The sequence below is a fragment of the Opisthocomus hoazin genome, chromosome 8, assembly GCF_030867145.1.
Source record: "Opisthocomus hoazin isolate bOpiHoa1 chromosome 8, bOpiHoa1.hap1, whole genome shotgun sequence".
Lineage (NCBI taxonomy): Eukaryota > Metazoa > Chordata > Aves > Opisthocomiformes > Opisthocomidae > Opisthocomus > Opisthocomus hoazin.
The window spans coordinates 36486166-36512910 of NC_134421.1; the positions used below are offsets into that span (position 1 = coordinate 36486166).

Here is a 26745-nt window from a genome sequence, read left to right on the forward strand (position 1 = left end):
TGTGTACAGCACGAACAACAGGGAGGAAATCACAACCCTATGGAAACAGAATATCCATCCATTTCCCTACGGAAGGCTGGTTTGTTGGTTTTTTTTTTCTTCTTTTGTAATTGATGTAGCTGCTCTGCACCTTCCCCCTTCACTTCTCCACATTATTAAAAATAATTCTGGTCAGGCAGAGCAGAGGCTTGGCCTGACAGTGAGTACATGCGGATAAGGTCTTGGGAGATCTGGTCTTGTTCTTATTTTTTTTTAATTTTTTTGTGGCTTTTAGAAAAGCCTCTTATTTGAGCAGAAGGTTTTTGAACTAACGAGTGTTTCCCAGAGGTTTTATCTGTTGTCTGAAAAGAATTATTCAATCATTGTTTTTCCTGATGTATGTGAATTTTGTGTAGTACCTGTATCTAATTAGAGACTGCAGTTATTATAAGAAAGTGGTGGTTCACTTTGAATCCTGAATAGCAGTTCTCTTGCTGGATTGTCCTTTCTCCCCAAGGAGGTGCAAACAAACAGACCCACCAGCTGGGTTTGGACAGCATCATCTGACTTTTAGGTGGATAGGTCCAGGAGCAGGATTCACAGCCATGAGTTAGGCATTGTTCAGCGTGGAGCATGTGAGCAGATTTAGGCACTGCGGCTAGTGGGCTCAGTTTCTGCTAGCTGAAAAGAAAGAGGAGGATGCATGAAAATCTCCTGTCAGTTTAGCATGCCCTTTTCAGAAAGGGAGAAGTAGCTTGCTTGCTTCTTTGTCGAGAAAGAGGGGAAAAGATGACACTGCCCATCCACTGCACCCTAGTGGATTCAGAGCATGCTTGAGAGAGGGACACCAATTTCAGGATTAAGTTGGGGTGATTTTCAGGCCAGAAGAGTGCCAGGTTCTGAGCGTGTGACATGACTTTCTCTCTGTCCTGTTGAAACTGGCTCCAAGTGCAGGGGAGATGAGAAGCAGAGTTTCATGGGACTGCAAAGTGAAGGTAAGAGAGCTAAAGAAGGGCCATTTCATATGCTCTGCCTTTTCTTATGAGAGCAGCATGTGCAGTACCCATTGCTGCCTTCCTGAATGCGTCTGAGCAAGCAGGGCTGTTATTGCCCTGCTTTACTTTGAGTTCACACCTCTGATAGATGTTCACACAGATGACCATCTCGGCTCACGTCCAGGCACCTGACTGCTTGGGAGAGCTTTTATGGATAGTGTGTGACAAATGCAGAAACCCTGGATAACTTGCTATAGATAAGATGTCTGCGTATTCTATGTACGGGTCATAGTAATCTGTCCTCCCTCTTTCTAAACTGAAGTCCAGGCAATACTTTATTTTCCTCCCTGTGTCTTTGTTCATATGCTATGGGTCAGATACCTTAATTCCAACTTTTGCTCTTTGTCAGAGGGTTGAAGTTCATTGTCTTGTTATATAAACAACTCTGTCTACCACAATGCAATATAATTTCAGCATTAAGCTTTACATTAAAAGGAAGTCTTATGAAAACAATCAGTTTAAGAAAAGCGATAGGTAATTATATCTGCTTTAAGCTCTTGGGGGAGCCTTGTGCTTATAACTGGTTTAGGCAAAAGAGTATTTTCTTTTGTCCATGTAAGGGAGCAGTTCATAAGATCGACATTCCTGAGTCTCACCTGTGCTTGCAGTGGTTGATCTTCTTCCTACCTCTGTTTAACGTCCTGCTAGCTTATACTCCTGGTAGTCTCTGGGTGAAGATTTTGGTCCACTTCAGGGCACGTGGTTTATTCAGCCCTATTTTGTACCAGAACATCATGGATGTTGTTGAGTTAGGTCAGTGCAGTTGAGATGTGCATAACGTACGAGGGTTTTGTGCCAGCAGAGAGTATCAGTTTACCCAGCACTTGGTGAAAGCTCGTGTTTCCTGGACACATAGGCAGACTTCTTGGTCTTTTTTCCTGAAACACCCATCGCTGCAAAGGAGCCCTTTGAACCTGGTGAAAACGTGGGGTAGATACAGATACTTTTTCAATTTTAAACAGTCCAGCCTGACAGGTTTATCTAATGATGGTTTTGTCCCCTTTTCCTGGGAGTATTTAGCATACCATTACTTTTTTCCCAATTGTTTGTTGAATTCTAGTTACGATCTTCCTGGTTTTTGACTCAAGTCTCAAAGGAAAGGCAATTCATCCCTTTCAAAAGGCTTTTAAAAATTATTTTTCCTTAATTGGGTATGGTTTCCTTTGGACAGTGCATGTCTGACAGCTACATGCAGTAAAACACTGTGGAAAGCTGACACAGACCAAGTCATTGCCTAACTTCGAAATTCAACAATTAAGCCTGTCCCCTTCTTGAGGTACTTGTAGGTGATGTTCTCTGTGTTGGAGCTGGGACTAGCAAGTGTCTGTGGTGTTTTCTCAGATAATTTCCTGTTCTGTTTAAAGAATAAAAAATGCTCAGTGTCAGTAATTGTTAGTGATCACAATTATTCCTGTTAAAAGGAAATAAATAAGCTCCAGTTCTGAAGGTATCGTAAGTCAAATCCTCTAATTTTCATACCTTAAGATGTACATTTATAGATTCGATTCTAAGGAGCCAGGAGGGATGTTTCCAAGTGCTGGTCTGTCCTGGATGGAAGCATCAAACTGTAATCCCTTCCCTGTACTTAACCTTCTGTACGTGTGTGTGACGTAGCATGTATTTTAAAGAAAGAATAAGGGGAGAGAGCACCTATTCTACACTGAACCCTGTTTAATTTTGGGGGGGAAAAATGGCACAGCACTAGTCTGTATGATTTATTGGAAGGTGTAAGTTTGTGTACATTGTATCGGGATTTTGTTCTTTATTGAGTTTTTTCAACTCCGATGAAATCTAGACAGGTGCTTTTGCAGGGTTGGTGCCATTTTGATTTGAAGAATCTTGCAAGAGCGACAGGTGCCATATGGTTTTCCTTTCAGAAAGCTTCCTCTGATTAAACAGCCAGTAGAAATGAGGAGGGTTGAAATGGCGTTACAGGCATTTTGATGTCCTTTTGACAGAGGTAAAGCAGATTAAGGAGTTAATTTTATCTTTATGCCTTTGAAACATGACTTTTTTTTTTCCCCCTTTTTAAGCAGATACCAGATACTGCGTGCGCAGGGAGGAAGGCTTTCTGTCACAGCAGGACTGAGGTCCTGGAGGACAGGCCCCTGCTCTGAGGAGGGAGATCGATGACAAACAGTGATTGTGGCTGCTGCGGCAGCGCGCTAACGCGCCGCAGTGATGACACGGCCCTTCCTGGCCCCGCTTTCCGGGCCCTCAACCCCTACAGCCCCGTTCGCTGGCAGCCTGCCCGCGCAGTCTCCGTCCCCGCTGCCTCCGCGGGCCCGCCCCGCCCCGCTGCGGCTGCCGCTGCCCGGTGCGGCGCGCCTGGTCGAGGCGGGCGGAAGGAGACGCTGGGGCCGGACCGCGGCACCCCGCGCCGCGCCGTGCGGCTCGGCTCGCCGCCCGCGCCCCGCCGCGGGCCTCCGCCAGGGGGCACGAGCGAGCCGCCGTCAGGGCTCCGGCGGAGAAGATGGCGGCGGCGGTGCGGCGTGACCGGCGTCCTCCTTCGGGAGAGCGCGGCTGAGTCGTGCTTTTGCTCTAGGAAGGCCGGCTCTGAGCCTCGGCGAGTCAGGCGCTGAGGAGACCTGAGCGGTCGGGGCTGGGCTGGCCCGGCGCTGACGCCGCGTCCTGGGGCCGCTTCTGTCACGGGCGGGGAAAACGACCCCTGCTCGCTGCCGCTCGCGCTGGAAGCGAACCCCGTGGTTCTCTGCAGGCTTTGCCCCGACCTCCCTGTGTCCCCTCACCCGGGGAGGGGGGACCGGGGGGCCAGGCGTGAGGCAGCCTTTGAGGGCTCCCAGCTGCCGGCCTGGAAAGGGCGGCAGAGCACAGGCTGAAGGAGGTGCTTGCTTGGCACGGAATGGTAACCTTTGGAACAGAGGGTGGAGAAATCCCTTTTTTCCTCTTCTGCCAGGGTCTGAGTGAGGCGCGTTGTTTGGTTCTGCCCAGCGTTCCTCAGCTCTTCCCCTGCAGGCAGATGGCTGTGTGGGGGTGAGCTGCGTGCTGCGGAGAAGAGGAAAAAAGGAAAGGGGGGGGAACCAAAAAGCTTACTCTGAAATCTTTTCCGAGGTAGAACAAGAGGAAAGCTTTGCATACAGTCCGACTTTGTCAAGAACAAGCCCCTTTACTCTCGTAAAGACTTCAGAGGCATTTTGAGGTTTCTGCCCTGGTTTGTGCTGCAGTACTTTTCCAGCAGTGCTGTTGTCATGTATTTCATTAAAAGCCAGTCTCTCTGCGTCAGGATGAGTTAGTGGCATTGGTGGTCTTTAATTTACTTTGGGTTATTTTTTCCCCTCAAATCTTGTTGAGCTGTAGGAAAGCCTTCCCCTCCTTCCCTCCCCACAAAAAAGGAAATGTCAAACAAAGTATGTAATATCAAATCAAACATGGTACCGCATGTACTCTGGCCAGTCATGGTAGTAAGTTCTGAACAACTGGATGGAAGAGCCCATGAATGACAATGATTCAGAAAAGTCCGGTACACGGATCTAGTTTAAGTCCAGGAAACTCTGTAAATGAGGCCCTAAGGATTATCAGTCTTCTCTCCGATAATAAATGCTCTGAATTCTGCTTATTGAAAGGAATAAATTTCAATTTAGGCATTCCAGCACTTGCAAAATGTACATATGACAGAGCTGAATCCAGGTGAGGAATTACATATTGTTTGAAGGTCTCAGAGGATATTCTGAGCTGTGGAGATGAAGGTTTTTCAAAATTCCTGGCAGTGCCTGGAAAATCCGCTGTAGTATTTGTAAGTTGAAATTGTTTTTATGGTTAGAAACGTTTGGTTCCTTTGAACTGTTCTTTTCAGCTTAATTTAAAAATATATAGAAACCACGGGGAGGAAAATCAGCTTTTCTGTTGCAAGATTAAATAAAGAGGCATTTGTAGCAGCTCAATGTCTGTGACCAAAGGTTCTGCAAGATTTGATTTTTAGCTTCGGGGTGTTTTCCTCCTGGTTGTTGCCCCTTCCCCCCCTTTCTCCCCCCCCCCGCAAAAAAAAAAAAAAAAAAAAAAAAGAAGAAATAGGAAAACCACATGTCCATGAGAGCGTGAGTGAAGAGTCAGGAGTAAAACCCCAAGGTGCAGTTCCCGTGTGCAGCAGAGGATGGCCTCGTCGGGCAGCGCTGCGCGTTTCTTGCTGTCCCCACCACTCCGCCCGTCTCAGTACTGTATTCATGGCACATATGGGATCGGTCCCTGTGTACACCGGCCTGCAAGGAGTCACATTATTTGTGACAGGCACCTCTGCCTGCCCAGCCTGCTCCAGACAGCGGCTGAGCACTGCTGAGCATCCCCGCTGCTGCCCCAGGTCGCCTCCCTCCCCTGAAATTTGTAGGAAACAAAGTATGGTCTCTGGCTTCCTCCAACTCTGTAGATTTTCAATCAAATTGTAGCTGTCATGGTTTGCATTTGTTGTGGTGCTTTTCCTCAGATAAATTTAACTCTGAAATAAAGCTCTAAATCCCATACCCCAAGGTGTGGACAATTTGAGCTGTTTGTTGCTCAGTGCAAATATGAAAATGACTGCAGTGTAGCTCTGTGTGTGTATGCACACACACACAGGCAAACAAAAATATTCATAATCAAAAGCACGTAGAAGTAGACAGGGTTTAGCTGAAAAAGGTTTGCCAGTGCTTGCAGTAGCAGTGTTAAATGGTGCTCCCTGTATGAGTCCAGTATTACAAGGAAAGGCCAGTTTGAAACTGAATTTGACTCTGGACATGGGAGAGGCGAGTGATTTGTAACATGTTGTGTTATTGCCCCAAACTAAACTTAAGATGCAGCAGAATTAATTCATTCGCATGTACTTCAATTTTTGTTTAAAATGTATGGAGTACTGGAAAGTGGCTGATTTACTTGTGCCCTTCGTGTTCTCCAAACTTTCCTGGGACTGACGATCTATCTATATAGATATATGTATATATTTATGCATTTTTTCATTCCTGGGCTTGATTGATTGTGGATGACAGATGTGACTTGTGTTCTCCACTTCTGTTAAGCAGGAGGACTTTTTTTATATATAGTATTTCTTACTCTCAGAATCAGTTAGAAGCTAAACACAGGAAGAGTAGGTACATACCTCCTTAAATTTGGGGATCTTTTCAGGACCTCATAAAAGCAGTGAGATGAGACACAGGGTTACATACTGAGGTTCATCCTGGAAAGTCTGAATGCCTTGTACTTTTCAGTAAATACTGTTCTACTGACCTTTCCCCCCACCCTTAACAAGTTTAGCATCCACCTGTTCCCCATGTTTCTGAAGGGTAGCCTTGTGGCATGAGTGTGTCTTGCTGCTGTTCGTAAAGAAACACACTCCTCAATCCTAGCGTACCTTTTGGAGAGCGGGTAGTTATTCATGTCGTAGCTAGGTCTCATTAATTATTTGCTGTCTATGTAAAGCACTCTCCAATTATACCACCAGATACCTGTTGTTAAGCTACATTTATCTTTGCCTTTGCTGTGCTTTTTCCGTAGCAAATTCCTTTGCATACCTCAGAACTGCCATTTATTCCTTGGTGCCTGATGTTTTACAATCTCCTGTCCTGATTTTTCCTGAACGTCTTTGTAGCATAGCTAATAGGTACTCCTTGACTTTCCGTTCCCCTCCCTGACCGTGTGGCCTTAGCTGCAACAGTTAAGAACACCAGTGGGACACGAAGTTTAAGAAATACTCTTTTTTTGTTCTTTTTTTATAGGGGGATCTTCATTTTCTAAAATATTAATTGCAATGCTGTCTTTATAAATCTTGTTTTCTTTTCCCATAGGATTTGCAAATAGAAAGAGAGAGGACTGTATATAATATTTCTGGTGGCTGCACAGCGCTTGTGGTGGTGTGTTTATTGGGGAAGCTTTACGTGGCAAACGCTGGTGATAGCAGGTGAGTAAGTGTGGTGTCTCCCCAGCTATTCCTTCACTCCAAACTCCCCAGACCTGGTGTTATCAAGTTCCTCAGCTGCAAACAGTATCACAAGAGGATTCTGTTTCTTGGCCGGACACTTAATGGTTCTCACAGAAATCAGTGCAAATGACAACGATAGGCTTCCAGTATCTTGTCGAGCGGTGGTCGCAGTCAGGGAGGTTGGCGACACTGTTGGCCCTGTAGCAGTTTCTGAATGACTTGAAGGTTGAAGTGACAAGATGCTAAAGAGCCGTTGAAACAGAAGAGATGTTGGGTGTGTAGTAGAACTGTGTGTTGAACACTGACAAAGTGACTGCATCTGGAACAGCTGACAGGGCTGGACTGGTTCAGTAGGACGTCCTATGGCTCCTGTCCTCAACCTTAGTCTTGGAAAGCCAACTGGCTCTCAGATTTTTATGTAATTGAAGGTAGTAGACTGTAAGGAAATAACTGCTACTCCTGCAACAGGGAAGCGGGAAGGGAGAGGGCCTATCATAGGATTTTGACTGTGTCCTGTTGTAGCTCATGTACTTGTCTGTTTCTCAGAACTGAATGTTGTCATTCAGGAGTTCTTGCTTTGTTATATTTAGAAGTTGGATGCTTAAAGACTGCTGACGAGAAGCTTTTTCTTTGTGTTCTGATTTAGCTAAAGCTAGGATGATACTGGATATCTCTCACTTGCATTCTTCTCCCTCGACCTCTGCCCATACCACCATCAGAGAGAGATAACGAGGCTGTTCTTGCAAGAGTTCAGACTTGCTTGTTTCTTTTGGCAACGCTATGCATGAACAGGCCAGGGAGAATAGTTACCCGCATGATACATACTGCTGTTGTGTTCTTTTAGTTGGCACCTGAGAAATTGAAGTCTGCAAAGGTACTGAACAGTGTTGTCTTTAGGTGAAGACAGCTGCAGTTATGCATTTGTGTTTGAGGCCTGTGCGCATACCGTTCATGTTTGTACTGTATGTGCACAGTGTATGTACAGAGAGAAGTCAATTGCAAAATGTTTTGTAGTTTAAAGCTAACATTTTTATTGCCTCTTGTTGCTTTAAAATGTGTAGCAAGTCAGATAAATCCTTTGTGCATGAAGTTCTTATTCTTTTCCTGTTGGTGATGGTCTTAATATGCTAAATTTGCTGTTTATATTGCAAATTGCTCACCCATTTCCTCTTGACAAATGACATATTTGAATCTTTTTCGCATCGAATGCCAAAGAAGTCCTCACAGAGGGTAGCAGCAAATATGTTTGAGTAGACTACCTATCTAGTCATCAGAACCACTAGCTGCACTAAATTCTAGCTCTTTTGCCATTAAATTAAAAATAATCATGTTTACCTGTGCTGTTGTACTTGAAATACAGTTGAGTCTCTTCCTTTGGGTTGGCTAAATTGCTTTATTGTCTCTTAAGGGTGCTCTGTAAAATTGGCCATGCAGGACCTACTTCTGAGTAGTTGAGATATTTGTTCTTAAATGATTAGTTGTTTCCAGTTCCCCCAGGATCCCTCCTCTGCTTTGTGAGAGCAGCCTCAGCTCCACTGCGGCCTCTGATGCCCAATGGGCAGAAACTCGTTGACGCTGATCTTGAATTAGCCTAAGCGTCCACTGTAGTTGAATCCATTAAGTTTTCAATAGGCTTTGAACGTTCATCAAGCACATATCTTCAGAAGAGCAGGAATTAGAAGGGGAGCCATCAGCAAGGGTGGGTCTCTTTTGAACCAGGACTCATTTTTCTACTTGTTCCTCGGACCTTGTAGGTAACAGGATCCTTCCAAATCCAAAATAGTTTGGTTTTACACTTTCCAAATGGACCTCACGGAAACCTTCCTCATGCTGAGGAGAATTCTCTGAATTCCCAAAATCTTCCACTTTCAGATAAGCCCACTTCTAGATTTTCGTAGCTCAAGAAAATAAATGCTTTAAAGTGTAGAAGATGAGTTGATCTGGGTGTCTCTCCCTCCAAATCCTCACTTCCTGTGTTTCCGAAAGGGAGAAAAATAGCCATTACAAAACATCTAAGTTGCTCCTCATCACTAAAAGGACATTTTAGGACTAGAAAATTGCCTACTGCCAGGATGTACAGTGCATTCCTGTATTTTTAAGAGCCCAGTCATGTAGCCAAGAAGTTTTACTCGTGTTAGTTGGAAAAATCTGTTTCTTTTTGCTGTCTCATGCCTTATGTGGTCAGCTTCAAGGTTTGTACAGATACAAATGAGGGTGTCAAGAAATACAATAAGGAAACTACTTAAGAAAAAAAAAAGTTTGTCTGCTCTTAAGAACAAGCACAGAGGACTTGTGCTTGTTGCTGTTGGAACTAGATGCCGAAACCCTCAGTTCTTCAGCTGAGCTTTAGTTTCTTTGAGTTCACCTCTTCATTTGTGCCTCTACTCTGTCTGCATTCTCCCCTCTCCACTCCCCCACTGGAAAAAGCCTACAAATAAATCAAGCAACATTTCCCACAGACTAGAGCCTGTGAGCGGAGGTTTCATGCTGCAGGGGTGGGAAGTAAACATTTTTGAGTTCACTCAAACCTCGTTTGTTCTGCCTCTGCCCCGGAAGAAGGTTATGTCTTAATTCCAGGCAACTTCAAAACAACAGAAGCTTTTAAAGGTGGGTTTCGAACAGCTTCTGCTGTCACAGGACCAAGGTACGTGCAACAAACTGTTACTATCACAATGAGACTAAGGAAACGCGAAGTGTGAGACTTGAATAATAATGTGCTATGCGGTGCCAGCTATACCTCAGACTTATGTCTGTGGTATTCAGTTTAACCACCAAAGCTTCTCAAATCTAATCATTTCATGCCACGTACCCTGGCAGTGTTGTATAGCAGCTGTCCTTTTGTAGTTGATGTGTAATTACATAATGAAAAGACTTTAATTACCATATTACTAAATTACCAGCCAGCAATCCTTTCAGGTTCAGCCCCAGCTCGCTTCTGTATGGACTATTAGGCTTCTCCAAGCTGAACGCTTTTGGTTGGTGTAAAAGGGAGGAAAAATTGTGCTAATTGTAGGTTTTGTTATGAACTATTATTGAGCTTGATGTTATGGCATCACTAATGTCAATGATATAATTAAACTTCTGCTAACGATGCAGTCAGTTCTGTAATAATTATACGTTAACTGCACATGATACCAGAACCCTGCTAAAAATGAGGTGATGTATTCAGAGCCTGATAAAAACAACTTGGAGGGAGCCGCTTTCGCTCTCTAATGATTTGTCTGATCATTCTTGGACTCTGCCATAAATATACCTACTTGTACAGTCAAAATTCATGTCTGAATATTGGCCAAAGCTTTTCCCAATGTTTTTCTCTCTCTTTCTTCCTCTCGGTGGTTAGCATTGTCCATGCAACATTACCTAGTTAGGGACTGACAGTGCTATAGTCAGCTATCTAATATATAGTGCTTTTCTGGTGAGCATTGATGCGACGTACTTTGCTTACCAGTTTGACGTATGCACTATGGTAACTAGGCCAGGCTCTCGGAATAGCTGCTTTTTTTAAATAAGGAATAGTAAATCTTCTCTTCTCATTCTTTTAAATAGCATTGTTCAGTTTTATATTGCTAAAGTGACTTTTACTTCTAAACTGCCATAACATGCCTTGTTAATCTCAGTTCTTTTTAGTTTTATGCTCTTTATTAGGATGTTGTTTTATAGCTAGTGATGAAGCAGTAGTAAAACAGGGACTTAATGTTTTTACTTATTACTGCCCAATTATTGTATAGCCTCATGCAACATAACATTTGCCCAATATCGCTACAGTGACTGTAATGCAATATGATCATATTAACTATCTTTGTCGCGAATGTTCTTCCAGCTTTCATGTTGTCTGGCTAAGGAGCTGCTTGGAGACTGCAGGCACTGCCATTTTGTGCTGTGCTTGGAGCCATGTAGGGTAGATGTGCTCTTATCATTATATTAGAAGGCAGAACACCACAAGTTGATTTGACTTTTCCATAAGCCCTGAAAGACTCACTAAATCTGCAAATGGGTTCATGGGCTTTTTAGATTTATTGGCAGAAGATGGGATCAAAGCAAAGAGCCTGATGTTTCAGAAGCTTCACAGGCTTGCAGGGTCACTGGATTTTTTGCTTTGCTTCATCAGCTTTTTTTATAGTCTTTTTGCTTCCTTGCTTTTGCTCCGCTGTGCCTAGGTTTTCAGGGCATATTCACCCTCTGCTTGAACATGTATCCTCGTGTCCAGGATATATTTTCTCCTCCTTTTTGCAAGTGTAGAATTAATGCTAAGGCATTTGGTATTGTTAAATGATAGGAGCTCGGTGAGTGAATGTTTTTGTGATGCTTTCATCTGGGTGCAGGTTAAGCAACTTCATGTGTTCTCTGACTTCTCCCAGTGTAATAAAATAGTGAATTGAAAATTAAGTTCTACTTTGTTTACTGTTTCAGTTCTTTCAGGATTTGCTGCTTGTGTTGAATCTCAGTACATTTATAGTTCCTCTTCTGTGTCATGGTGCTTGTCAGCTGCTTAGTTCTCATCATAGGAAGGCAAATTTGGGAGATTAATCTGCTTTTATGAAAGAAATGAGAGGGGCGTGGAAACAGCCACATATCCCCTGACTGGCACAGTAGCTTAAATAGAATTTCTGAGAAGTCAGAATTCATGATTCTGACCCATTTTTTTGTGGTTCATGGTATCTGACCTCTCCCTCAAGGCAGTCAAACAGGGTGATTTTTGCCAGAAGCTCTAACGCTGTGTGAGGATGGAAACCAAAAAGTGTTCTAGTGTATTACTGTTGTAGAGTTAGTTTGCTTTAGTCTTTGGTTACAGTATTTTTAAGAACCTTTAATTTTCTGATTTTCTTAATTACCCATCTTCTAATCTAAATGGTGTATATTTTTCCTGTTTTCCTTGAGTGGTCTGCCTAAGCCCTCTGTCTCCTTACATCTGTGTCTGCATGAACAACAACAACTGTGCTTCGTGCTTAGTACTTGGAGGTCTCTAGCGGAAAGACTGACTCAGTTATTGAGCTTCTCCAGTCTGCGGTATTTGGAAAAGTGTTATTTTTCCTGTCTTCTCCTAGATATGGGACAACAAGAGCTGAAAATCTCTGAACCACAAACAGGGCCTTTTCACCCTGGGACCACACAATCCATGGTGACCCCTCTTCATCCTCTGAAGTTCTAATTACTCCAAATCCTCCAAAGATACCTCCCAACAGGCGAGAGCAACACTTATGGACTGTATTTTGGACAAGCTATGTGCACATCCCCTTTTTAGATTATTATTAATTCTTTGATGGAATCACGTGAAAATAATAAATGCTTGATCATTTCAGGGCAACAGGTAGCCTAAGCCTGGTCCGCTCAGGAGCCTGTGTAGTGAGCAGAGACTGAATTCAAGAAGAAGCAAGTCTCTCCCACACACGTTCTCCTTCACTGACTGCAGTTTGGTAGGTGGAGAAGTTTGATCCTGCCTAGCAGAAAAAGTTGTAAAAGAGCATGGCATTTTAGTCACACTCAGTAGATACAGCCAAGTCCCAGCTCTCTGTTTTCCTTGCTTCTGTTCCTTGGAAATCTGACTTGGAGGCCTGCAGAAAGCACTTCTGCTCCCCTTCTCCTGCGTGGTCTCCTTCCAGGGAGAGGCAAGAGCACAGGATCTGTAGGAATAGCAGCAACCTCAGATATTGCAGGTTTTGGTGTGCTGGGTAAAGCTTTTGGAGGCACTTCAAGCAACACTTTAACTGAGGTGTGGAGAAAGGGTATTGAATCAGAAGTGCAATGATGAGGGAGAGAGTTTTCTAGCGATCCAGTGGATGATAAGTTTCAGGGTACTAGCACGTCATATCCGCACTGACTTGGCAGAAATTATTAATTTGGCAGTAAATATTCATAGGCTTTTGGAGACAAAACAAATGTCCTTCCTTTTCTCCAAACTCTTGTTTTTTCCAGGGAGAGTGTATGCCTTAGCAATATCTATGGCAATCTAGCAGGTGTTGAAGCCATTGTAAACATTTTCAATGAGTGGTACATTCAATCTTTGGTCCTAACCACACAGACATCATCTACCCATGAAGTCCTTATGTTCCGGATTATGAGGAAGGAGAGGAATTTTGGCTATTCAAGTAATTTCGGTAAACTGGAAAGCCACAGTTCATTCGTACTAGTTTCCAGGAGTGATGAATTCTATTAACTTTAATTCTCATAGATTTTCAGCCTTTAAAAAAGAAAAAAAAAAAAAGAAAAAACCCAAGCCAACAAGAACCAAACAAACTGATCAAGCCAGAGAAAAAAACTTGATTGCTGCCACTGCAAGTAAAAATTCCCTAGCTGTTAATTTTTATTGGTGAATATAAGCACTGATCAAGGAAGAATTCTTGCTGTAGTAATATCCTTGCCTGTACGTTGCATGTATAGCCTGTAGAGCTCATAGCATCTGAGGCAAGATGGGCGAAGGATGCCAAGATGTAATTCTGATCACTCTTTTACTAATACTTTGCCGATGCCTAAAGAGCCTGTGACCTCTAATAGAGACAGCTCGTGCTGTGAGCAAATACACCAGAAATCAGATCTGCCAGTGGAGTGCATTAAGCTCAAAACCGTCTTTTTCGCCTATGCCTCTGTAGCTGACCACAGAGAGCCGCAGGTTCTTCATTCCAGTGTTACAAGGCTGGGGCCAAGGCACACCAAGCAGGCTGAGTGCCTTAGACCTCTAGCTCACATCTGTGCTGTGGGAGGAGGGCCAGAGGGAGCGCTCCAGGCCTGCCTGGTAGATGCTTCAAGTCTGCTGTGGTCCTTACTGTGTTGGAAAGCTTTTCTTAACCCCTGAGCTCAGTGAGTTTGCCAGGCAGCCCAGGCTGTTCAGTTTGAGCAGCAGCCATGCAATGCAGCTTGAGCCATGCTCCTGGGGCTTTTAGTGAGGGCTGCCCTTGCCACTTCTGCATGGGTGAGTGAAGCAGGGCTTGGATAAAAATTCACTGATGCAGAGTGAGCAGAGAGTGCGACTTTCAGTCTGCTTTTGCCTCTTGGTCCAGCTTGTTCCAATATCCTGCAACTGCTGCTGAGTTAAGCAGAATAGCTGAGGTCAGAGTAGATGTGATGCTTTAGGTGCCAAAAGTCATTCTGACTTCCTCAATGGTAAGACGCTGAAGGGAGGAGCGGGGGGAGGGAAATGCGTGCTTCTTGCATCTTACGTGGTCAGCCATATCCCAGCCATATTACTGGCAAAATAAACAGTGACTTGCACAGCGATGCCTTCATCCACTAAGCCCAGGTTTAGTTGCCATAGTAACTCGTCCTGGAGATGAATGTGATATCATGGACAGCAGGGAAAAAGGCTTTGATTCCACAGATACCAGTCCTGAGGCTCAGAGCTGGCCACAGAGATATGACTGCACTTCTTTGTTCGTTTGCCTGGCATGGTCTGACTAATTGGTGGCAAGTTGTTCAGCCATGATACAGAAACGCAGTGGTGTATCATCATTGCAACCCTAGGCTTAGCTGTGTTCAAATGAAGAATACACTGAAATCGTCATGGGCAAAATGAATCCTGTGAGGGCAGCTAACCTCCAACGTAAGGATGCTGGAACGGATGGCAAGCAGTTTTCACGTGCTAGCAGTGTCGCTATAAACTCACTGTAAACTGTCTTGTAATAGCTTCCTTGCTGACAGCTGAAGTCCCTTCTGAAAGATCAGTGGGTTCGGAGGTAAACCAACAGGAAAGTACACACGATTAATTGCAGTACATTTTAGTTTAGTTCATTGGCTTTTGGTTTAGTGCTACTGGTACCAGAGTAGACAATACTAGAAGTGTGTAGGTAAACATATGAAGTCACCACTGGTTCAATAACAAAAGTTATTTTCTTGATTAAACAAACAAATTACATACAGATAGCCAGTGCCATCCCATTAGTGATGGGGCGGGAGTACAGAAAAATGTGTAATTAGCCCTAAAATGAAACACTCTTAAGAAAGCCATCTGCTAATATTAATGCCACACTTAGACTGCATCAGACAAGCAATACACCTGAGGACCTAAACTAGAGCAGGGAATTCACAGGAGAGTCCCATGGAGTGGAGCTGCAACCCGCCAAAAAGGCACTGAGAACTAGAAGCGTGCAGCTCCTGGGGTCAAAAATGACCAGGCAACGCGTCTTCTCCAAGCTATCTCTTCCGTGGACAACCTGCAAGCTCAGTATTGTGTTTAATTTTAAACTGTAAAGTGAGTAGTGATGCAGAAACAACCGAAGTAATTTAGTTATAGTGTTGGTGATGGCCAAGTGCTTCTCACCATTGGATGCAGTATATAGGGCAGAGGGAGGCCGCCAGGAGTAGAAAATCCCTGTAACTGCTGCTTACTGGGTTGTTAGCCGAATACATGGGATGAAATGTGAGATCAGTTCTAATAATTCAGATTTTTTGTTATTTTTGGTGGCAGTAAGGAAGATGCACTAGCATTCAGGTGCTAGCGTAGATGAGAAGTAAGCCCTTCCATGGAAATCTATGAATATTATTTTGCTTTGAGAAACAGCTTCTACTTGCTTATTCATGAGCCTTTATTGAAAATAATACAATTCATTTGGTAAAAACAGACCACCAGAATAGTGGCTTTAGAGCATACCAGCAGCCTCATTTTGCCCAGAGGCCTTCTCCAGAAGAATCGCTAAATAAACATTAGAAATGTAAATGTGAATGAATCAGGTAACTGGAAACAACATAAAGCTCTACACGTGTGTGCACAGGGACAGCTTGCGTGCTTGTAGGTGCCTCTGAAAGATGGCTTTCAGGGTTTCTTGCAGGGACTGGATTTCATAATTTATTTCCCTGGTTCTTTTCAAAGGCAGGAGGATGTTCTCGTGTTGCCAGGAGAGAGGTGTAGCAGGCTTGGCTCTTTGCTGGTGACAGGACATGAGAAGAGGCCCTTGAATGAAACACCTAGGAACATCCGGTGGTGTGGTGTCCATGTCCTGTACTTGACGGTTGTGCTGCCGGGGTGTTAACCCTTAAGCAGCTGGGGTGGCTGGCAGTCTGCAAAAGGCCTTCAGCAGAAGTTTGGGGAGGTTCTTCATTGTTCCTGCAGGAAATGCCAAAGCACGCTCCTGTAGGAAGTTACTTTAACCCTGTCTTTGTGAAATACTTCACCAAGGCAAGTTCTTGCACCTTTTATTGGCTTGAAGGAGCTGAAGTTTCCCCAAGTGATGAATGAATGCGTCCGAGCAGCCTGCTTTAATCACGGAATACAGCATGAGACTACATTGTCACAGGAAGAGCCGCAAGCAGGGAGAGTGCCTTCCCCCTTAACGTTGGCTTTGTTCGGCTGAAAAAATGATCCAGTGTTTCTATTCTGTCACAATATTTCTGTGCACAGCCTGATGTTTGTGCTGAAAAATGTGAAGAAACCAGGGTGGCAGGACTGTTGAGTGGCAGTAAATGGAAAATGAGGACAGAGGCAATTTTCATTGGCTCTACCTCCCCCTCCCCTCCCCGGTTAGTTGCTTGTTTTCTTCTTAGTAGTGATGCTGAGTTGAAGTTGTGGCATTTTTGAAACATCTCTTGGGTATTACGGGTGGGAGGCAGCCAGGGTCTTTTTCCATTGGTGTTGCTGAGGGTTGCTTGCTTTCACCTCTTGAGTTTTATGGTGATGGATATGTCATCGCTGGGACCTGTTTTAATGCCAGCTAAACATTATATAATGGTTTGTTTTACTATCCCCAGCCTGCCTTAATTCGTAAAATTAAGGAAATAATTTAAAGGCTTTGCACTATAGTTCCATGATTATTGCCAGTGCAGTGAGGTGTTTTTTCACCTGGTTACTAAAGAAACATTGAGAAATGAGTCTGCGTGGGACTAAGGGAGAGTAATTCAGTTCGTAGTAAGTGAATCCAAGGTGCCAGGGCTGAAGGTATTAAAAGTCATCAGTAATCATAATGGCTGTAAGTTCCAGTGCTTCATTTAGAGAGGAGAGAAAGATTTTTCTGAATCTGTTTATAATCAGTTCTTCTATAATTTCTTAGTAATTAAGAAGAGGTAAATAAATGAAACTGGTTTGAAGCTCGCCAGACATTAACATTGCTTTTCCTTGGCTTTTTTCAATATATGCATTTAGTTACCATAGTAAACAAGTACCCATCCAAACTGATTCCATAGTTCTAGATTTACTTTTTTTCCCCCCTTAGCTGTTTTGTGACACACCTAATTAAAATCTACTGCTTGGTTCATTTTTGAATGTAATAAAACCCTGCCCTATTCTTTCTGTCGGTTTAATCCCTCTTTCTTTTCCATTGACACATTTCTAATACCTCTTCAGACACGCCAGACACTTCTGCTTCATCTGTACTGAATCCACAATGCTTAACACCTTTTGACAAAATGGATACATCCTCCCTGTGGCTTGGAATTGATATATGCTGTCAAAAAAGGTTTTCTAAATGGTCTCTCTCTGTCACCTTTACCAGATTTTTATCCTCTGTTGTAGAAATGTGCAGTTAATGTTGCGTTTCAAATCATTTTTGGCTGAAAATGTGTATAATGTAATCAGGGTGTCCCCTGAATACTCCTAACAGTAGGAGATACCTCTTTGTTTTGAACACCAGAATCCCAATAGACCCATGACAGCAGTGAAATTACACTTTTGACCTTGTTCACTAAAGTGTTTCTTTTTCTGTATGATTAAATGAGAGTAACCAACAATAGCTTCCTCTAAAATGTATGAGTTTCCCTCTGTTTATTTCTTGTAAGAAACTCAGAAAGGATGCTGTGCAATTCTCAGCTGATTGTGTTCTCCACAAAAGAAAAAAAAAAACCCAAAACAAACCCTGCTTGATTCAAGGAGAGCTGGCTGTTTTATCCTTATTAAAAATGCAAAAGCAATTGACATATTGATATTTTCCTTAAGCCAGTGTTGTTGCTACATCCTGAGTGCGAGAGCAGCAGTATAACACCGTGGCAGATTTTTACCCTTTTGTTGCTTCATTCATGACACATTTGAGAAGGGAGTATGTACTAAAGCACCAAATACAATTTTAGAGTATTGAATCTGAATATAGAAAATAACCATATACTTAAGGTTCTGTGTGAATACTGAAATACTCAAAAGATCATTTAGCTGATCGTCATGGACTATGCAGTCGTGTCAATCCAAGAGATAAATGTAGTGGTTTCTGTAGATTTACACGCAGCCTTTTAAGCTCCCGGTGTTTCTTTTCCTTTGCGTGTGACTGAGCGGATGTAGCCCGCTGCAGGATTTGCTGTGACTGCCAGGGCCGCCTTCTGCACTGAGGCGCTGGCACATCTCTTGCTCCACGTTTAGTTGTTCAGGGCACGACTTCTGTGGATCAGAAAAACTCAGTGAAGTGGACAGAAGAGAGATACAAAAACAGATTCTTGTTTCTTCTATTTTAGGCTACTTCAGCTGTAGTTTGGGGACTTTTCTCCCCCAATATATTCCTGTTTTCTGTGAATATTTACCAGCTCTGGATTAGGGAATGTACCTCCTTTGTCGTGCAGAGCACATATCTGTGAAATGCAAGGGCAAGTATGATCCTGTAGTTTGTGTGGGTGGGGATTTAAGTAGCTGGGTTGAAAAGAGGGGAGAAGACTCGGGGAAATCTATAATTTGTTTTTGGAAGGGATCAAAATAAGTGACTTAATGGCCTCTCTGGCCTTAAGACTTAAGAGCAGTGTCTCCTGTTTGTTGTGCTCACTGTGGATGATGCTGCGTGGAAGGGGCATCAAAGACATAAAGCATGGAGGGCAGTGCACCAAGGGGGTTGCAGATCTGTGACTCCCAATTTCCTATCCTGCCAAGAAAACTTTTGGTTTTTAGTTGCTACTTCATTGGTGATATAAATTAATGATTGGGATGGGTCTGAAGCAACCTTGTCATCAGAGAATATTTGGTTAGTGTTGACATAGTTGTTCCCTGCAAACATGAATCATCCGTCTGCCTTTGGCAGGATTGCCCTGTGGCTCTGCTATAATGTGTTTCACCAGTGTGGCTGAAATTAAAATGTCACTATTAAACATGGCAGAATCAGATGCTGTCTGGGCACTGCATCTCTTCGAGTTCTTCTTGCTTCCTATGTAGCTATTTCTGACAGTTTAATAGGACAGCTGTATTCTGGTATAAAATAATACATTCATATTTCCACAGCGCATGGGGAGCTAAATGCTTGCAGAGCACTATTTCATTGCGTACATGCATCTTTCGTGCATGGCAGAAGCAGTAATGTTCATGTAATGCCGTGTTGCTGCTTAGTCCATTAGGAAGCGTAAAGGCAAAATTAATTGTCCTGCAGGACTGTATAGAGTGGGTCTCTAAAAGCAGTCGCTGTGCTGTTTATGGCTGCTGTGTCAGCCAGGCTCCCTCCCCATGAGCAGTTATTGACTTTGGGCTATTGAATTCAGGGCTCTGGAGGTTGCTTGGTGGGAAAAGCCTTCAGTCGGTGCTTGGCAGCTCTGTCACTGCGAGGTCATGGAAAGGGCAGTTCAGTCTCCAAACCCAATTAGGGCCTGATTCGACACCTCTTCAATCACAGGGAAAAATCCCACTGAGCGAGGTGGCTTCCGGGACAGGCTTTTTTGCACCCAGCCACTCCAGTGAGACGGCCAATGAATGTGTTGATTTTTGTCACTTGGGCCATCAGAAATACCCTTTGCTGTCATGAAACAGCTAAGCGGCTGGTGTGGAAAGGTAAAGAGCCTGGTAAGAGCATAATAAGCCCACCAGAGCTGAATTCAGACCAGTGACCTGTGTATGTATGGCTGAGTCCTTCCCATTACTCATATCTAGAGCTGTCTAATTCCTCGGATCAAATCATTTGACTCTTACGAGCAGCTGTAACTTTCAAGTTGAATAAAGCCCAACCGCTGAAAACGTTAATGAAAAACATAAAGCTGAGGCTGTGTTTTGTCAGGTATCAACAGCATTGCTTTAATTCCTCCTCCCAAAGTTTTTTTTTCTTTTGTGCTGGGTTGTGCTTTTCATCCCAGGTGGCTGCAATTTCTAGTGAAAATAAGCTGAGCCATGAAAGGTTGACCCACTTGCCTCTGAATTGCTTTTTATATGATGTGAGTCCCTCAGGGCCCAATTCTACCCATAGAAGTGAGAATGATAGCTATCACCGTCTATAGGAAGTATGTCAATGTGCACAAAGAAAAAGGTGAACCCTAGACTGGTCTGAGTGGTCTTTAAAATATGGATTTCCTGTGAAATTATGATTAAAGGGGAAGAAAAGGATAATTAGAAAATTAGCCTGACGCACTAGCAGTTATATCAATGTGTGTTTTTATGTTAGCTCTTTCAGACAAGCACAAGATCAGTAGATCCCTTATGACTCTCTTAAACTAGTGTGTAAAATTTGGTTAGTGTCTGATCAGCTCCTTTGATCAGCCTGGTCCAGACTGTTGCCAGAGTACTTACTGTGTACTAAACCCACAGTCCCCTTAAATGGAGGCCTACTTACGTGAGTCAAATTACATACGCAAAGGTTATAAAAACTGCCCACTGTCTTTGAGTAAATGAGTCTGGTTCAAAGCCAAATACCTTAGGAACTGCAAAAATAAAAGCAAAGGTGTTATTGCAGAGAAGAGGTGGTAGAGTTCTTAATTCATTTTAAATTACTGCCTCGGAAATTCAAAAGAAAAATTTTCAGCAAACCTGTATTATTTTTAATTGGACAGGCATTTCTGTAAGCCTGTAATGTATTTGCATCCCATAAAGGGGAAAAAATTCCATCAGCTGTTCTGCAGAATTTTCTCTTAAGAAATTAATGAGTTACAACCAGCATGTCTATCTCATTTCAAGCCCACAATATTGTTTTTAATTGTAGCAGTGGAGGGCCAGTGGGAGCCTTCAGTATGTAGGTTGCACTCTTGCCCCCTCTGATTTCTACACAGGATTGTTTCCAAGGGAGTGCTGGCAGTCCAGGAGCAGTAAGTTTGTTATCGTTCAAAGCAGAGCTGTTTTCCCCTCATCACTAGAGCCTTTTCCCACCTCTCCCATTGTAGCGCCATACTGTACCTGTCTGTTCTTCGCCACGTGAATCTCAGAAATGTGAACACTTCCTTTCCTCTTTGATAATGCTCCTTCCTTTTGCGTACTACCAGTAGTAGATGATCATTCGGAGACCATTTTATTCCAATATCATATCCAGAAGGCTTGAAGAGTTATCGAGTGCCATTAATTATACAAAGCTGGTTTGTACCCACGCTGGTTTTCTCAAGATGCTTGTGTTTTAAATTCAGAGGTTAAGTTTTCATTCTCTGTGTGCCTATCGTATTTGTTGGTTGTATTGCAGTGCTATCAGAATAGCTGGCATGGAAGCAATGCCAGCAAATTGATCAAATTATCAAGAGAAGTAAGCTAGCACCTAAATATCACATCTACAGGATGAAAAAGTGTCGCATTAAAAGGGATAAGGGAGTCTGATAAGCGGCAAAGGGAGAGCCCTCCCGCTGAGTCACGAGGTTCAGAGCAGACCCCTTGAGTTCTAAACTCTCTCTCAGAGGAGAGTCTAGGTGCAGCTGGATCTACTCCTAGTCCCAGGCTTGGTCAACAGTTTATGTCTAAAGGGTTAAGTGTGTAGCCACTTGTCAGATTCAACTTGCCTGTCAGAGCCCCTCCAAGGACTTTCACTGAAACAATTTCACAAAGTTGAAACAGTAGGTAATTTATTCAAGCAACAGGTATCACAGATTTGGGATTGCCGTTGATAAATGCACTGTCTACAAAAGTTGAGCTCAGGTAATGGTTTAGCGCTTTAGTTAACAATGTGTTCCCAGGGATATGTCTGACAAAGTCAGAGGCGCGACTTTTACCAAAAAGGCGTCCCTACTTGGGGGGGGGGGGGGGGGAAGAGAGGCTCAGGCTTGTCAACCTGTCCATCACGTAAGGTTCTCGCTTGGCTCCGCCTCCCAAAGAGAGTTTTCAAGTGCCTGTTCTTATACGTTTGAAAATCTTTTTGCGAGGTGGGACTAAGTCAATTATTGTGTGTCAGTTGGCTCTTGGCATGGAATGTCATGTTCTCACAAGCAGGACTCAGCCCTACAGAGTGGGCATCTTGGTATGTGCTCAGGGGTCCAAATGTTTAAACAACCCCTGGCTGCGCAGCCTCCATCCGTCCCGGAGATTTCTTGATGTAAAATGGTGGGCTATCCCCCTTTTCTTCTGTCCGGTAAGATAAGCGCAAGTCAATTGCTCCCTTTGTTAACTCCTTGGCTGTTGGCGCCTGAGTCCGATCGTGTCATTGACAAGTCCAGTAAGGCCAAGACCACAAAAGGTCCCAGAAAAAAGACCATTTAAAACACATAGAAACTGAAATCCAAATGACAGTTGCTTGTTTTATCTACAACAAATTCTGTGCAAATTCAAGAGGAGAGCTGATATACTGCTACTATCCAAACACTGAATTAATCTACTGATGATTGAGAAACAGCTCCAAAACAGGCATTAAAATCTTTGGGATGATACATAGTTCACCCAGCTCCTTGAAGGTGCCAGATGTTACTGTACTTACAGAACTGAGTAAATAATGGAAGGATAAAAGAATACAATTCTGTGAGTGAGTACATGACCACGGAATGGGGGAGGAATAAGCGGTAAATTCTTCCTTCTTGTGACTGTATTTCAGCCAGGCATTACACTGGGGAAGAATCGGACTGTATTTTGCATGCGGCATAGCAGATTGTTAAGAGGCAACAGGCAGGTGAGAGAATTTCCCCTCTGCCATTTGCGGAAGTGTATGTGAGATCTCCTGGCTGATCTAGTCATTCCATTACCTGTCATCTTTCCACAGGTAACTAGTTAAATTTGTGTTAAACAGAACGTGCTTTGCCATTTCCATTTGCTGTTGGAGTAGAAATGTTCTGACATGACATATGACCAATCAATAATTGGAAAGTGCTTGCATGAGTCATTTGAAGCCAGTAGTTTAGACAGTGTCAGCCACAACTGGGATTAAAACCTGCAAAGAGTTGTTCTACAATCAGTTATTCTGCAGCATCTCCTCTGGGTGTCTGCATTTCACTTAATAAGGATACCCTGTAGACATCAACTGAAATAACTCTTGCCTTTGTTGCCTGGATGTTTTTGTGAGCTCTGAAATGAACTTGGCATATACAAATATACTTTGTTATCCAGCCTAAAGGATGCAGGGCAGGAATTATTATCCTGTTCTGCTGACAACTTCAGCAGAAAAGAAATGGTTTTATTTTACTGTGACTCTGAAGAGAATAAGAGCGTGACTGTACTCTGTGGTTTTCTGGATATTTTTTACTTTTTCTTTCTGTACTGATGATGTTTTATTACTATTACAGGGCTATAATAATCCGAAATGGTGAAGTCATTCCAATGTCTTCAGAATTCACTCCAGAGACCGAACGTCAGCGACTTCAGTATCTGGTAAGAGACCTGAGGACCAAATCAGGTGCTGCTGCTGACAAGCATTGCCTGGTAATATCTGAGGTTCACATACATGCCGCTGAGTTACTGTGGCTCAGCGAAGGACCACGTGTCCACTGAACACCAGTGACAGACCACATATATCTTTTAGCCATCAGCAACTGTGGAAAAAAGCCTGGTGGTGCAAACCCTGATGAAAGGACTCTTATCTCTTTGGTAAAGGCCATCGATTAGCACGGCTGTGCTTGTGTACCTTGTTCAGCTGCAGACATTCAACAGCTCATTGGTGCTGCATAACGAGAGCTTAGACATAGAGGTAATAAGCCACAGAGGTATTTCAGTCCATCCCAGTGTTTACTGTGTGACAGTATAAAATACTACAGACTGCTCTTTGTGTGCGTGTGGACAACATTGCAGGGTTTTGTTCATTTGCTCTAATAGTATGCCAGTAGTGTCTTGATCAGGGAAAAGATAATCCAATTTAGAGGTGATCTCAGTGAGCATTAGTAGCTGCAGGATAGGATAGGTGAAGAAAGACTAGTCTTATTTAGTGTAGCAGCACCCATAGAGCTGGGACAGGGTGACTATCTGAGGAGATGTGGAACGCTTTATACACCAAGTTGCATTGGCTGATAAGCTGCCCAAGAAACATAAATCAAAATGGATGGTGTTATTTTTCATGCAAACAATCCTGTTACTTTTTAAGATTGGTTGGTTGAAGTTGGTTGGCTGTTTGTCAAAACGTCATTCCTAACGTGGCTGAGAGATTTCTGTCGTGCTTCTTCTGGTCTTCTGCCTTTTGCACTTGGAAATTTAACCTTAAGCCAAGGCAGGCTCACCATCATCTTTGCCTGATGCGAGGTGGACAGGCCAAGGCTAGTGGCTTTCCATATTCTTAAGGTGTCTTTTACCTTCAGCCTGGCCCAAGCACTGTGGTTTTAAACTAGGTAAAATGCTGGTGGTTGAAGGCAGGAGTGGAAGGTTTTAAAGAAAAATTGTAAATGTTTCCTCAATTGTCACATTTGATTTTTAGTTAGGTTCACTGGCTTGAAACTGAAAATTTCAGAGGAGATATTAGTTTGGGAGTATTCATATTCAGAGAACCAAATGGAAAAGAGACCTAATAAATATTTACAGTTCAGTTACATTTAAAATAATTTGTTTGCCTTTAAAATAAAAGATATCTTTAGTATCTGGGGAGTCTGCTGCTTCTGTAGGAAATACGAGATAAAGCATTGCCTACAAGGGATTTTTTACTCTTTTGATGTCCTTTCTTGCTTATATTTGAAAACAGCAGCTGATCTGAAAAGCATTTCTGCCCGTTTCCTTTGGAAAATTCCTTTACCTTCATTTGTTTATTTTGTTTCTGTATGTAACAAATATGCCAGAGCTATGGGTATCAGGTTCAAAGAAAATACATGCAAGACAGCAAAGAGCATGAAAAAATTAGAGATAATTTCAAACATAACATTCTGTAAGTAACATTTGCACTGTAGTGTTAAAAAAAAAAAACACAACCCTAAATTTCTTGCAAGGTTGGAATAAACATTGCACTCCAAAGGTGGCATCTGTCTTGCTGATTAGATACCAAATAATTCTCCTTACTCACTTTGGCTGTCCCCAGGTTCTGCTATCAGTCTGTTGCACCATCAACATCACTCTTCTGCTGTGCTTATCAGAAAGTTACTTACTTTGTATTAGTTTTCTTATTTGCAGTTAAAGCTGAGTCTCTTTGTTTCAAACATACTGCGCTGCTTTTCCTGCACAATAGGAAGAAAATCACTTAATCATTTTAGCATTAATATTTTACTTGGTAAATGCAGAGATACTCTTCACCTCAGGGCTTGTCTGCATGGGGGAGTTACTGCACAGGCAAAGGGAAGGTGTGGATTTAGAGCACGCAGACTACGGAGCGTCCATGTGCAAAGAAATCTGTCAGATGAGGAGTTGTTCAGGCCATGTGAGCAGCTCCATACGAAGTCCTCCAGCCTAGTGTTAGATAAAACTGCTTCAGCTAGTCCTGGTTGAGTAACGGGGGGCGGGGAGGAAACAAATGTTTTCCCTATCCAGCTCCCAATTTAATGCAGGTTTATTGCCATGTATTCAAGAATGGCCTTGGGCATAGGCCTCTGGCACTGCAACTTTGAAGGAACATGTTGAGTATCCAGTCATTCTGACCTTTGAGCAGCTCTGGGCATGGCCATCCCTCCGTCTCCACCTGCACCCCCCTGTTTTTGCAGCGGAAGGACAGCGTGCAGCTGCAGATTTCAGACAGGCCGTACGGCGAAGGCAGACTTCTGTGTCAGGGGACTTGTGAGAGTATTGCGGAAGGCAATCAGTCCTTCAGTCAGAGAGCACTTCTTAAGATGTCAGGCATGAAAGCCTTGCACCAGTACTCTCTTGGTCCTTCAGCTTCTGTAGAGGTTCAGTGCACCATGCTGCTTCCCTTCCTCCTTTTCTTTTGCATTTTTGTGTCTGTACTTTCCTTTCAGCGCTGTGGCAGGAGAGTTCACGCAGCGCCTGCTCCGGGAAAGCCCTGGCTTCCCATAGCGGTGTATCTTGAGGGAAACAAAACCCAGTATTGACTGGGAAGTGCTCTGGTACATTCAGCAGTTGTGCAGGCAGCAGCTACCAGAGGCAACTTTCCTTTTATCTTCTGAGGAGACTTACTAATTTCAGCCATGATAGTCTGAATTGCAACAGTAAAAGGCATAAATTTTGTTACTTATTCCGTTGGAAAACGTGTTTGAAATGGATGATGAATGAGTGCATTGCAGATGGGTGTATTTCTATTAGTTATCAAAGTTGCACCTTGAAGATGTCATGTGAGGTCAGCGTGGTGTTACTGCATACCGTGTCCATGCTGTAGCCGGGCGGTGCCTCAGAAGTTCACAGCTCAGACCAGAGATGTCCACTGCTGCTGCCAGGGCAGGCGTTACTACCAGTGGGGACTGGGTGGCTATCAGTGGCAGAGCGCTGTGGATGTGTTGTGTTTGGCACCATTCAAACAAAGGTTCCTGAGCCCAGACAGGCACAGGAACATGGGTTCAAAGATGACCCATGCCTTGTTTCATTGTTCAGGTGAGGATTAAGTGATACTAACTCATCTGCTGAAGGACGCTTGAGGAACCCAAGCCTGAAGAGGAAATGAACCTAGGTCTCCTAAATGTCAGTTCAGTGCTTCAATTACAAGTCAGATGCATCTTAGTTGTCTTACAGTTTATGGCTCCCTGCATCACCCAGCATAGGATTCCTTTGGCCATCTGACACATTGCATGATGCTGTGGTAAAAGATGTGTGGTTTTGTAGAAAGGGTCCTGGCCTTTCATAAGAGGAGAGACCAATCCAGAGATGGATTTGGCTCCCACTTACTGCTTTGCTTGTACCACCACCTTGTTTAGTTCTAATCTTTGTTTGGCTTAAACATGTCCATATAGTAATGGCTGAAT

The 26745-nt window shown here is 43.4% G+C and overlaps 1 protein-coding gene across 1 annotated transcript in view; it reads left to right on the forward strand.

The window, feature by feature from the left end:
- PPM1H (protein phosphatase, Mg2+/Mn2+ dependent 1H) overlaps positions 1-26745 on the forward strand; it is a 147183-nt gene that overhangs the window by 83150 nt on the left and 37288 nt on the right. Inside the window, exons 4-5 of the mRNA XM_075428235.1 lie at positions 6803-6915; positions 23212-23296. Of these exons, the coding sequence (XP_075284350.1) occupies positions 6803-6915; positions 23212-23296 (198 nt within the window). The remainder of the gene's footprint in view (positions 1-6802; positions 6916-23211; positions 23297-26745) is intronic.